This window comes from Apaloderma vittatum, unplaced genomic scaffold (assembly GCF_000703405.1).
Source record: "Apaloderma vittatum isolate BGI_N311 unplaced genomic scaffold, ASM70340v1 scaffold6911, whole genome shotgun sequence".
Classification (NCBI taxonomy): domain Eukaryota; kingdom Metazoa; phylum Chordata; class Aves; order Trogoniformes; family Trogonidae; genus Apaloderma; species Apaloderma vittatum.
This window is the reverse complement of record NW_009697352.1, coordinates 31,597-43,856: the sequence shown is the minus strand read 5'-3', so window position 1 is coordinate 43,856 and position 12,260 is coordinate 31,597. Positions and strand designations below refer to the sequence as shown.

General features: G+C 44.8%; 1 protein-coding gene across 2 annotated transcripts in view; it reads right to left on the bottom strand.

Moving 5' to 3' along the window:
- The window catches only part of VPS54 (vacuolar protein sorting 54 homolog (S. cerevisiae)), a 38,745-nt gene that overhangs the window by 4,972 nt on the left and 21,513 nt on the right, over nucleotides 1-12,260 (bottom strand). For both annotated transcript variants that reach the window (XM_009877607.1, XM_009877609.1), the window contains exons 13-19: nucleotides 11,794-11,975; nucleotides 10,849-10,961; nucleotides 9,467-9,530; nucleotides 7,524-7,629; nucleotides 4,112-4,199; nucleotides 2,350-2,471; nucleotides 2,158-2,238 (exon numbers count right to left, since the gene is read on the bottom strand). In XM_009877607.1, the coding sequence (XP_009875909.1) occupies nucleotides 2,158-2,238; nucleotides 2,350-2,471; nucleotides 4,112-4,199; nucleotides 7,524-7,629; nucleotides 9,467-9,530; nucleotides 10,849-10,961; nucleotides 11,794-11,975 (756 nt within the window). The remainder of the gene's footprint in view (nucleotides 1-2,157; nucleotides 2,239-2,349; nucleotides 2,472-4,111; nucleotides 4,200-7,523; nucleotides 7,630-9,466; nucleotides 9,531-10,848; nucleotides 10,962-11,793; nucleotides 11,976-12,260) is intronic.

Genomic DNA, 12,260 nt, shown 5'->3' with positions numbered 1-12,260 from the left:
AAAAATCCCCCGCTCTACTGTCCAAACAGTCACAAGACAGCAAGCTCCAAGAGAAGCTAAGAGCTCGCCGTGGATTTTTTCCATGCACATTTATCTCTTTTTAAAAATGCCTTTTGCACTTGTTAATTATAGCTGCTGAATCCCCCCGCTCCTGTTTTATCTCCCCGCCAGCGCTAACAGACAGTTGCTGGGAACTGTCCGCGCTGTTGGGCAAACGCCTCGCAGCTCCTGTTCCACAGAGCTCCTGGAGGGAAGCAGAGCCTGGAAAAGCACAAATAACTTGCCCACGTTACCCGCGTGCCAGGTCCACATCCCATCTACCGGACCAAACCGTTCCTCTCCCACAGAGCAGGTCTGCAGACCACGCAAGGCTGGTTTTCAAAGCGCGCTGGACACGCACTGCTGTGAAACTTGCTCGCTCGCTCATTCGGATTTATACACTTTGAAGCAGGGAATCGCTTTATCTGCAAGACTCTGGACTCTCCCAAAAACCATTTAAGACGCAGAACACGCTGGCACAGCCGCAGTGTCATGCCCATTTGCAAACTTCCCGGGTTTATGTTCCTCACAGCCCTCGGTGCCAAGATTTCATCGTTTCACGAATGAGACGAGCCAGATTACGGGGAATGTTAGGAATGGAGGCAAATCAGCACACGGTCCCCTTTTCTCCTGCACTCTGTGGGTTGCATTCACCTGAGCCAGGCGCTCTGACTCAAGCCTCTCAGAGCTCTAAAGGACAGAAATATTCTCAGTTTTTATCTCGTGCCAGTTCACAAGGGGAGAATGAGCTGTAAAGACGGAAGGACAGTAAGGGATGGATACTTACTGACCACCATGAGGAACATCAACTGTTACTGCTTTGTTGTGGGCTAACTTGTTTACTATCAGTCATCTAAATTCTTGCATTTGTCTTTTATTCTCAAGAGATAAAAGGTAGTGACCAAAAAGCTACTTTACTCCACAGAACATGAGGCAAAAACCCCCAAACCCAAAAAGCAGTCGATCTCTATTTGGATCTTTAGAAAAGGGCATAAACTCAAAAAGTGTAAACACAACAGCAGGATGGGAATCCTAATTTAAAGGCTTTGGCTTCCCCCCTTCCCCCAAAGTTTAGGTGACGCTATTGGATAGCCCAAAGAAACACATCAGAAGAAAAAAACACAACATAAAATAAACAACGAAATAACAGAAAGTGGAGGGAAGCCAGAAGTGCTGCCTGCTACAGCTGCCTCGCCACAGTCCCCTCCAGCCCGCGCTCCACCAGGGAGCTCCTGTCGCTTCTCAGGAGCTCCTGCAAGGAAGAGGTTGGCCCAGGCCAATCAATCAGATCTGTCACGAAAGAATTAATGCATCTCTCTCATGCAACAGCAAAAGATTCAGAGCACAACACCAAGCTTTAAAAGCTCCTGCATTCCATCGATCAGATCCGTGGGCCCAGGAGGTCCCAGCCTGGGGCAGTGTCTGTCAGCGTATTCGGCCTTGGGGCGAGTCAGAGCAAGTGGATCCAGCCCAGGATCAACCTGTTCCGCTGCCGAGCACCCCAAAACCAAAAACCACCGACGGCACTGCCCGGGACAGCTGCTCCTTCCGCTACACAGCTGGAACTGCTGAGCACAGACCTCCAAGTGTCAGGCCTGCAGCCCAACTGATGGGCTGGTCCTTCCTCTCCAAAAACTCTTCCTCTTCAGCAGTTTTGTTGCCGTTTCCTCGGCTGCAGGAAATTACACGCTCCCCACTTCCAAAGCGGCACCGCTGGGAAGAGCAGGAAACGGGAACTGGCTCAGCCTGGCTGCAGACAAAAACTGTCAGTGGGTAAAACTGCAGAGGGTAGGAGAGCCCCTCAGTTTCTAAACACCAGAGCATCTGCGCCTTCCAAAGCGTTTCTGTCGCTGCTGTGAAGGAGTAAAAAGAACTTTTTTTTGCTGTTTTTTTTTGGGAGGGGGAGCGGGGTGAATGCGAATGACATCCAGATGGCAAATGTTAAGACAAAACACATTCACAAGTACAGCACAGAGCTTCGTGTTTATACAGTTTTAAGAAGTTCAAACAAGTCCTAATTACGAAAGTTTAAGACTCCGATTGAAATGTCTACACTGTATACAACGAGATCTCCCATTGCAATTTAGAGAGTCTATAATTATTTCCATAAATCATTACCTTGGATAATAGTTTGTCAAATAAGCTATCCATTATGGCAACGAGCTTGGCTGAAATTTCAGCTATGTGGTCGTGATAATCCTGTAATGGAAGAAAGCAGGTTTTATTTACTATCTAACAGCACTCGTATTCTTCAGAGCAAAGTTGAAAAGCAGAACTTTGTGTTTCACTAGGAAATGCTGAAAGAATTACCTTCGTAATGTGGTCAAAATGCCTGAGCATGCTAAACTGCTTCGGCTGCAGTCGAGCTTCAAAATGAGCCCTGATAATAGGAATGTAGTGTACGATTAGCTGTAGGCAACGTGAAGAAAGGGCTGTAAATCCAGAAGCGAGAGAGGGAAAGAAATATTATTATGCAGGAAGAGCCATTTTGTATAGGCTGTATTTGCTTTAACACAGATAACAGATCTGACACAGTTTAACATGCCTTTTTATCAAAAAAAAAAGAAGAAAAAGAAAAAAAGTATGTAAGTGTTTGTTTCCACTAGGAAACCCGGCCCGGTGAAGAGGCCAGACTAGTACCTGGCTACTCACACCCGACTTCTTTAAGATACGGGTTAAGGGACTACTTTTACGAGAGGCTTTAAGTGTCTACTTGACATTTGGAGCCCTGAGCACACGCAGACATCAGAGAGATCTCAAAAGACCTGACTCATCAGCTACCTGACCTCAGCAGCCACATTCCCAAGGCATCAGTACTTCTTCTGCAGGAGCTGTACACAGACACCCTGCCCTGCTAGCGCTGGGCTGCCCACAGCCTGCTCCTGCCCCCGGTGTCAGCAGGATTCCCAAAACCAAGCCCCGCCGAGTCCAACAGGGAGCAGCAGCAGGACGTACGGCGGTGCCAGCATCACCATCACACCAGCCAAGCCGTGTGGAGCAAAGGCCTGACCCAGTTTTTCTCTTCTCGCTTGTGTCTAGTCACTAGTGTTGACTACAGCCCCTTAGGAGGAAAAGCCTCTCAACCCATCCTTCTCCAGCTCCTCCCTTTTAAACGGGGAGATGCAGACTGGTAATCGGGGCGCCCTGAAACACGGGAACTGCAAGTGCAAACACCTGTTGCAACCCATCAAGCAAAAAAGCTCTTGATTTCAGAAGACAGTTTAAAACCAGGGGTCTCCAGCAGTGTGTCAGACTTTTCCGTAACATGGAACTGGGCATGGAACTAGTCCTGCTCGGCTTTTCAGAGCAGCCAGAGCAGCCCGGGTGTGTAAGGTGGGGGTGGCAACTCAGCTCAATAGCTGCACACCGAAAATGAGAAACCTTTAAGCCCAAATCATAATCTTAAACCCAAACCTTAAGCCCAAATCACAGTTTGGATTCAGCCCACAGAGCCCTATGTTACCTGACTGCGCCAGGACAGTGAGCCACACAAAGACTAGTTATTCCATTCCGAGCCACCCACAGAAATCATTTTGTGCGTTCCTGACAGGCGGCGATAACCCGCAGGAGCTGGCTGGGGACACGGCGTTACAGAACACGGCACCACAGGGCAGAGGGGACAGCAGGGCTCAGCAAAACGCACGGGGAGACGGGTTGGGCTGCAGCCCTGCGCCTACGGGCCTCCAGTCTCCAGATCTGCATCCCAAGCGTGCCCAGGTCACCGGTGAAAAAGTGACTACACCTTCCCACAGCTAAAACATTTTTCCATGGAAAACTTGCTAGCCTGCAGACTTCTTTTACATTTTCTTCATGTAAAACACCGAAGCTTTATATTTCAAGTGGTCCACTAGACAGCCAAGGAATCTGATGGGTTTAGCACACCCCTTAAACAGACAATTCACTAGTTTTTTTTATACCTGTTTTATCCCCTAACCAGAAAGTTCTTACCACCCTCTGTGCTCCAGGCATGGCACAAACACAGCTTATCTTAAATGTTTAGGGCTTTTTTGTGTTGTTCTTTTTTAACAGGCAGAAGAACAAGCTTTGACATTTTAAATATAGAAAGTCATACCTAGGTTTTTTGTAGTGATTGTTTTCAAACCAACAACTTGTAACGCACCAGCTCCAAGCACTAGTTGGCAACTTCTGGAGTTGAAATACTGTGAGAAAGAAAAAGATAATGAAAATGCACGCTGACTCTTCAACAACTACACATAACCACAGTTCAGATACAGCATCAACACAACTTTGCAAGTTTAAATAATTATTGTGAAGTCCAGTACCAGAGTTTCACAAACTCCTTCCTGCAGAAGAGTCCAGAACTGTTAATCAAAAAGGAACACTTTCACCACCCTCAGTGGTCACTGGCCCGTAGTATTTTTTGTCTCAGCTTATGCTAAATCACTCAAAGCAGCGTTTCAGCAAATGGAAGCAGAAATAAAATACTGCCATTAAAAACACAGTTAGATACTCAGTGATTCCAATTCAGGGACTAATTTCTGCTTCTCTCTGAGACCTTTGGGTGAGGCTTCTCTCAGTGCGAGAGAAAAGCAGTAGCTCAGACCTGCTGCAGACCAGCCATGTTCAGCCTTACTTTGAAAGCCACACACGGCTTTGCACTCAAAATCCATGAAATGTACTTCTTGAACCAGGACCTTGGATGGAGTACAGGGCAAGGATCTTACTAGTTTTGCTAAATAGACGAGTGTAATATCAGAATGGAAAATACCAAGAGAACAAGTTTTTGCTCTGACTCCAAACTTTTCCCACTGCTGATGTTAAAAGAAAACTTGACAGCCCTGAAGCCTGCTGCTGCTGAGGTGGCTGAATTGTGTTTGTAACCTGCCACATACTGAGATTAAGAAATGACGGACAAAAGGTGTTAAGCCACGACAAAAACCAGCTCTGTAAGAACTCTGGGTATAACGGACAACTCATGACTTGATCTTCCCAACTTCACTCCAGGAGAAAAGTTATCACTAAATACACACAGGCCAGTAAAGTCTCTGCACAGTAAGGCAGCTGCTGTTAGCATATTCTCTCTTATTCTGGAATTCTGCTTCATCACCCAGCTTGGGACTCCAGAGATTCTAGCCTGGCTTGGGTGATGGCGCAGACATTGAGGAGCTGTTGCTGCTGTCCCCAGTTCCTGCACTGAACGGAGAACAGACGTCACAGGGCTCATGCTCGAACAGAACTGTCCTGCTGGCGCTGTGCTGGAAACTGGGAGGCAAAACCGACAGAGAGCTGCCCTTTTCTCACGCACCTGGAGATTCACAAATTGGGATGAGGTTGTCCTGCAGCCTCTGTGTCCACACCACAGAGGATTTCCCCTCACACAGAACTACTTTTTTTTTTTTTTAGAGCCACAATCCTGCTTCACAGGTTTTGCTTCACAATAATGCAAGAACAAACCCAAAATTTCAACCTTCCTTGAGTGAAAACAGAAGACAATTTTTCTGGCTCTTGGCTGGAGTCAGTCACAAAATTCAGGACCACAGAAGACACACCCTGAGCCCCAGAGTCCTGCTCTGAGCTGCCGGAGAAGTGTATCCAGGGTGCGAAAAGCAACCCAGACCTAGTGCCAAAACTGAACCTGGGCTACATGTGGCCCCTGACTTGAGAGAGGTGTAACACACTCTGCTCTCAGGCAAAAGCTGGGGCTGAAACTGTCAGACGTGCACATCATCTCCTCTTCCTCCTCCTGAAAAGCAAGCCCTTGTCTTATGCCTCCTGGTGGACTTCGGAAGCAGATCCTGCGAGCCAACGGCAGCGACGTCCTGCGCAGCCTGAGGTCCTCGGAGGGACTTAGCTCGTCAGTGCCAACTCCTCGGCCGCAGGGCAGACCACTGCAAACGCGGTCTGTAAAGGATGTCAGACGCTCATACCGTCCCCCTGGCTGTCATGGATATTGCAGAGTTACCGGACACCCCGTTGAAGACAAAGCGGCGAGGAAGCGGCACAAACATCAAAAGAGCAACACCCCCTCCTTGTGACTGCTTGGAGGAAAGCACGTCTGCGCTGCAGCAGCACAACTGCACCTTCTCTGGTCTGCACCAACCAAGCCACTCCGGGAATCACCGCCGTGTTTTTGTCCATCCACGCGATTCACTTCACTCTGGTTGCACCCACAGTTCGAAACAGGCAGGAATTTGATTATCTGGGAACAGTTTGCTGTTTCTGTCGCAAACACAGAGCAGCTCTTGCTGCCTTCCAAGCGTGCTAGTTCTGACAGCTGCCGAACAAAAAGCGCAGCGACCTGCAAGGGCATGGTGAGTGGCTCTTATTTTGTTCAAACTGAGCTTTTGTTTTTGCTAGCCCTTCTCATCATCTCTCCAAGGATGGCACCTTGCTGCCACACGGTATTTATGCAGTAATTAAACCGCATAGGATACTGGAATGCCAAGGAATAAAGCACAAATTACAGAGGGCTAGAAAATAAGATACAGTAGGGAGAGGCAAGTAACACAGAGATGCGAAGTCGGCCAAGCTGGAGGCATTCCCTGCTATTCTTCCTGCCTGAGCAAAGGTGTTTCGAGACTTGAGTGAAGGAGCATTTGGAGGAGAGTGGATGAGGAGCATCCCCAGGCCCAGACTGACTGATTTGCCTTGGATCGTGCTCTTAAAGAGGAAGGTTTGGATGAATCTGAATGATGACTGCAGGGAGGGGTGGTCTTGCATCTAGTTATTCAGATAAGAACAATCAAGAGGAAGGTTATTTAAAGCTCCATCCCCTACGGTGTGTTTTTACTCCCCTGTCCCTGACGTTCTGTAAAATACACTTCTGGAGAGCAGAATCTGTTCATCTTTTATGGATGATGCTTATGTTCAGAATTCTAATACCTGACATAACTTTTGTGGGCAAAGACATAAGTGAAAACTTGAAATAAATTAACTGCTAAGCTTTGAAGTCATATTTATCTATCTACCTATCTACCTACCTATATCTCCATTTTAAGGTGCATTCATGTGGTTCTTTTATTACTGTTTACTTACAGTATCTGTGCTTTACCAGTTTTCCTCTTCTCTAATGAGAAATAAACGGCAAAAAGGATCTGGTCTTTCATCACCTTTACATTTTCCAAGAGAATCTTCATCCCACACCATTTTTCATGCTTCTACTGGCTTGTAAAAACCAAGGACTCATTTCCTTCCTGAATTTAGACGTATCTGTGGTACCCGGGATCAAACTGCTTTTTCTCCAGCAGTGTTAATCCTATACCCAGCCTGAAGGACAGGCAGCTATGACAGACACCGCTAGATGGGATTTCCAATATTCCAGGGGAACAAGAGGAAAGACAGTCTTCCCAAAATTAATTCACACAACAAATTGCATCCCGAACACAGCAACAAACGCAATCATTTCTAGACAATTAATATCATTTATAGGAAAGTATAAAAGCATGTGAGGCATTACAGAGAGCGAGACACGTGTTCCACCCTGAATACCCCGATGAGCACTGATGGCACAGTTGGAGTCCTACCTTCAGTAAATCAGACAGGCGGGTAAGCATGTCCGTGGTGATGGAAGGGATGTTATCCACACACTGGCAGTACTCGAGGATTATTCTGATTAACAGCAATACCGTCCTACAAGAGAGGAAACAGCCAAAAATGTTGTCTCAGTGCACAGAAGACACTGAAAAAGCAAACGCAGGCCCAGTCACATTGACAGAAAGCTACCAAATGCTAGAGATTATAGCACTAAATAAACCCACTGACTGACCTGAAGTACAAGTAAAACATTAGAAAAGAGAGGTACATAAAGATGGTTCCATGTGGGAAGAAGTACTTAATGCATACGAGAGAAAAATCTCTACGTTTCATCGGGAGGATTTTTTAATCTCCAAAAAATGTTACTGCGGAACTAGAAGTCTCCACGTAAACGATGGCAGAGGACAAAAAATCCAAAGCTCCTTTCTTATATTACTGTGTAATTCTGGTCAGCTTTGAGCAAGTATAAAAATCCACCAAGGAAAAGGATGTAATGCAAACAGAGAAGGCAGCTGTGAAGGAACAGCACCAAATACTCAGAGATGCTCAACACCCGTAATTTCCCCTGAATTCAGCAGCTACTGGAGAATTTGGGAGATACTGGATGGGATTAAGAGGGCTCCACAAAGAACGGGTATGGTTCCTGAAATTCAAATACACAGAAGGCAGGAAAACTAAGGCAAGGTCAAATGTTGAGAGTAGATACTCAGGCATTTCAAAAAGTTAAATCTCTTTCTTCCTTTAGGCAGTAGAGTGCAGAAAGATGATGAACACCTGAAAATAAACACCTGGATAATTCTGGGGGAACATCTAGGCTTTTTTTTTTTATGAATGCCTTTTATTTGATTAAATAAAACGAAACTGCATGGGTAAGTGTGTAGAACTGAAACAAATATTTGCACCAATATGAAGCCGACAACTGCTTTACAGAGCTAAATTTAACAAGTTCCAAATGAGGCGAGATGGATTATCAAACATATCATTTATTAAGTAAATTTTATCCTTTAAAGCATGTTCAAATGCTCCTACTTGACCCAAAATATTCTTTGTAGTGGTATCAGTTGGATGGCGAAGAAGTTCTGAGCCATCAGCTTCTGTTTCCAACTGAACAATGATGCATTATCATGAAGCAACTCCTACCGTGACAGCTGGACAAAGACATTAGTTAAGTTTGGCGTAAATTGATGTTAGGGCTCTGGGGAGGGAGATCTTCCAGCTTTTTCTCTCTCCCCAAAACCACTCCCATGCATATTTAATGCTGAAGCCTCACAGTGTCTGGAAGCACAGCACGCTGTTAAATGGAAGTATGACAGTATCACGTATTTTAAAATGTCTTTGGTATAAGCAGCTTTAACAACCTACTTTCCAACACAACGCAGTCAGGATACGCAGAAACAGAACATGCAGCTTCTGAGACAGCCCGTGTCGTATTTCTTGTTCTAAGTAAGATAACCAGGCATCCTGTTATCTTACTCATGGATTTTGGGGTTGTTCAGCCTGGAGGAAGGTCCTGGCAACGGTTTTAAACTAAAAGAGGGCAGACAGCAGGAAGGAATTTTTTATGCTGAAAGTGGTGAATTCTATGAACTTGCCAGAGATAACCTATATTGCAAGAAGTAACAACAGCGTGCTATGAACACAAACCTGTGTTTTCTTCACTGTGTTTCCGTTAAATGATTGGGGGAAAAAAAACCCCAAACATATTCCAATGAAACCATGAATTCCACCCTAGCCACTCTAAGAAACAGCATTTTGATGTACAGAAGAGCTCACAATCCTTTAGAACTGCTTGGGAACTAAAGAGAAACTAGTCTGTAGAAGGAGAGGGTTTTTTATTTAAATGTGATTGCTAAAGCTGTTAGCATTCAGCACAGTCCTACTCAAAAGTTCTTGCCAACTAACCCGCTTCTAAAGAGAAAAGAGTGCATCTTACCCAACTGTTGCATATTTTTGTCCTTCAACAGTAAGGAATTCACTTGGCTTTCTTTCTTCAGTAGCTAGACATTTTAACAAGAAAGGAAGAGGAATGAGTTAAACTAAAAAACAAGCACAAAAAAATGCTAGTTTCTAAAAATCTAGTGTCCCCTTGCTAAGCCTTGAACCAAACCACAATCCATCTTTGAAGCACTGCTGTCTTACAATATTTATTATATAGTTGTTCCCCCATCATAATTATTACAACCCGTGAAGTCACTTTATTATCTGCTGGGATTTTAGATCACAAATCACTCAAAATCCCACAGTCAGTATGCACTTAGAAACAAAATACAACAGGTTACAAACAGCGGAAGCAGTCACTAGGTTTTCTATCGTACATTCTCACACGATTGGCTGTGTATATTAATATTTTAGCATCACACTACTTCCTCCTTAGCTTTTTCAGCTATATTTGATGCCACCAGTTCTTTATCACCTTGAAGGAAGCTGCCAGCGCTTACTTTCCAAGCAATGGTTCCTGAAGGTATTGTGCTGTCCTGTTCCCTAACTGGGGGGACAGCTGCCCAACACGCTCTCTGTATCTGTTGTTCTTTCTGAGGGGTTGGGGTTTCTCCACCGTGACATTACTGCATTTTCTTCCTCTTCATCTACTGCCCTTTCCCTTCCCCTCTAGGTACATGTTCTTCCTCTTCCAGCCACGCACACACACCCATCACTAGGGTACTGGGCGGGCACCCTCCCCACAAGGTCAGAAGGCGTTATGCATTGCCATTTCAAACACGGGGAAGTGAGGCATCAGCAGAAAAAAGTGACTTGTCGGAGGTCAAATGAGGTTTCCGTGGCAAGATAAATAATTGAACGTACACGAGTGTTCGCTTCACGAGCAGTCACACAGCCCCGCTGCCTTCACCTGAACACCTGGCACATGAAGGAGTGGGAAGGAGCAAGTTTTGTTTAACACAGGGGGGGCTGACCACACGCACGCGTTCCTCGCTCCCTTGCCACGCTTCAGCGGCATGTTCTGGGGAAAGACTGAATTTGTGCCAAGGCTGTAAACCTCTGCACTGGGAATACTTGTATAAAAAGTAGCTCCTTCCCTGTGCTAACCCTTAAATGGGCTTTCAAAAGCTAAATAAATAATCTTCTAAGGTCCACACCAGAAGTTTCAATACCAGTAACAGAAAAAAAGGAAAAAAAAAAATGGAAAAAAAGAAAAAGAATAAGAAAAAAAAGAAAAAACGGTATTGGCTTCCTTCTCATCCCCCCAGAAGACAGCGAGCAGAGAACTCTAATGACGTCAGAATACGTCCATCAACATTCAACAGCAGCTTTTGCTGACAATAAATTCAGTTAACAGTAGGACTGCAAGATACCCACCTGCTGGTTTTTTTTCAGGGAGAGAAATTCTGCCATCTGACACCGAATCAACAAGATCCTGAAATTCGGCAGGAACTTCAGCTTGCTTCCAGCGCTCATTGTCCAAAAGCAGACTAGTTATTAACACAAAAGAGAGGAGGCTGAGAAAATGAAACTCCTTGTCTCGACACTTCTCCTGACTGTAATGCCACAGAATCAAAAGTACAGTAATTTTTTCTTTTAAAAAACAAGCACCAGTGGCACAAAATGATATCTTACCCATCTTCATTAGAAAGAGGTGCCTGGCAATTGGCAGTAGAGAAACAGAAAACTACCAGGTTGGTCAGAGAGCTCACAATTTGTTCATTTGATCTGTCACAGAGGGTAAAAGACTACACTAGGCAATACAGATCCTTATGAGATCACTGCCACTGAAGTGATGTGTAAATACCAGAATTTTAAGAGCTTTTGATGGATGAGAACAAAAAGACTTGATGTATGTTACTGGGAAGGCTGTTTCACAAGTGGGGTTTTTTAATTGTTTCTGTTGTAGGATTTTTGCATTGGGTTTTTTGCTTGTTTTGGGTTTGTGGGGTTTTAATGTTGCTGTTTGTTTTTTGTTTTTAAAAAAAAGCAACAGTTGCAAGTGAATTATCCTGAAGATAGTTAACCCCTGAGACAAGGCAAATCTGCCCTGCAACGTCAGTCTGGAGTACTCCCCCTTGGTATTACTGTGCTTGTTTAAGTCACTGTAGAACAATCCAGTTGGAGGATATTCAGTTTTGAAAACGGTAAAAGTCTAAACCAATTGAAAATAACTGAGTCCTAATACAGTTCTTTTTCATGCTCAGCTCTTAGATACAAGGGGCTTACTAGTGTTCTAGGCAATAAAATATTGTGTTTGCCTGGCGTATGACTGATAAAACTATTCAAGTAAAAACACAACAATCTTCTACCCAGAGATACCTTAGTTTCGTCTTCCTCTCCTCATGGAATCTATTCACAAATCTGTTGGCTTGACTCTGAAGCGCTCCTCGCAAGGACATGCTTTTCCTGCCGCAGATCTGTTCGGTATCCAAGATAAAGCCTTCCATCAAGCGAGAAAGCGCAACAAACTCATTGGAATTCAGCTTCTCTAGGAAGCCATCCTAAATGCAAAGAAAACCATTGTAAGGAGACTGAACACCACAGAAATTCAGAGACGTAAAGAAATAACTATTCAGCATGTCTGAGGGCTACTAGGATTTTACGTTACTTAACACCCCATGGGACAAAGAAGGCAGAGTGCAGTGCAAGCACCTACCTTCCCAGAGATACGCATTCTCTGCAGGCAGCTTCAAAGTCAGAATATCAGAAAGGGAATAAAAAAAGTAGCAGACCCACACTGTCTTACAATGATATGATAGTTTAATGCCTGTACTCTGGGCATTAAC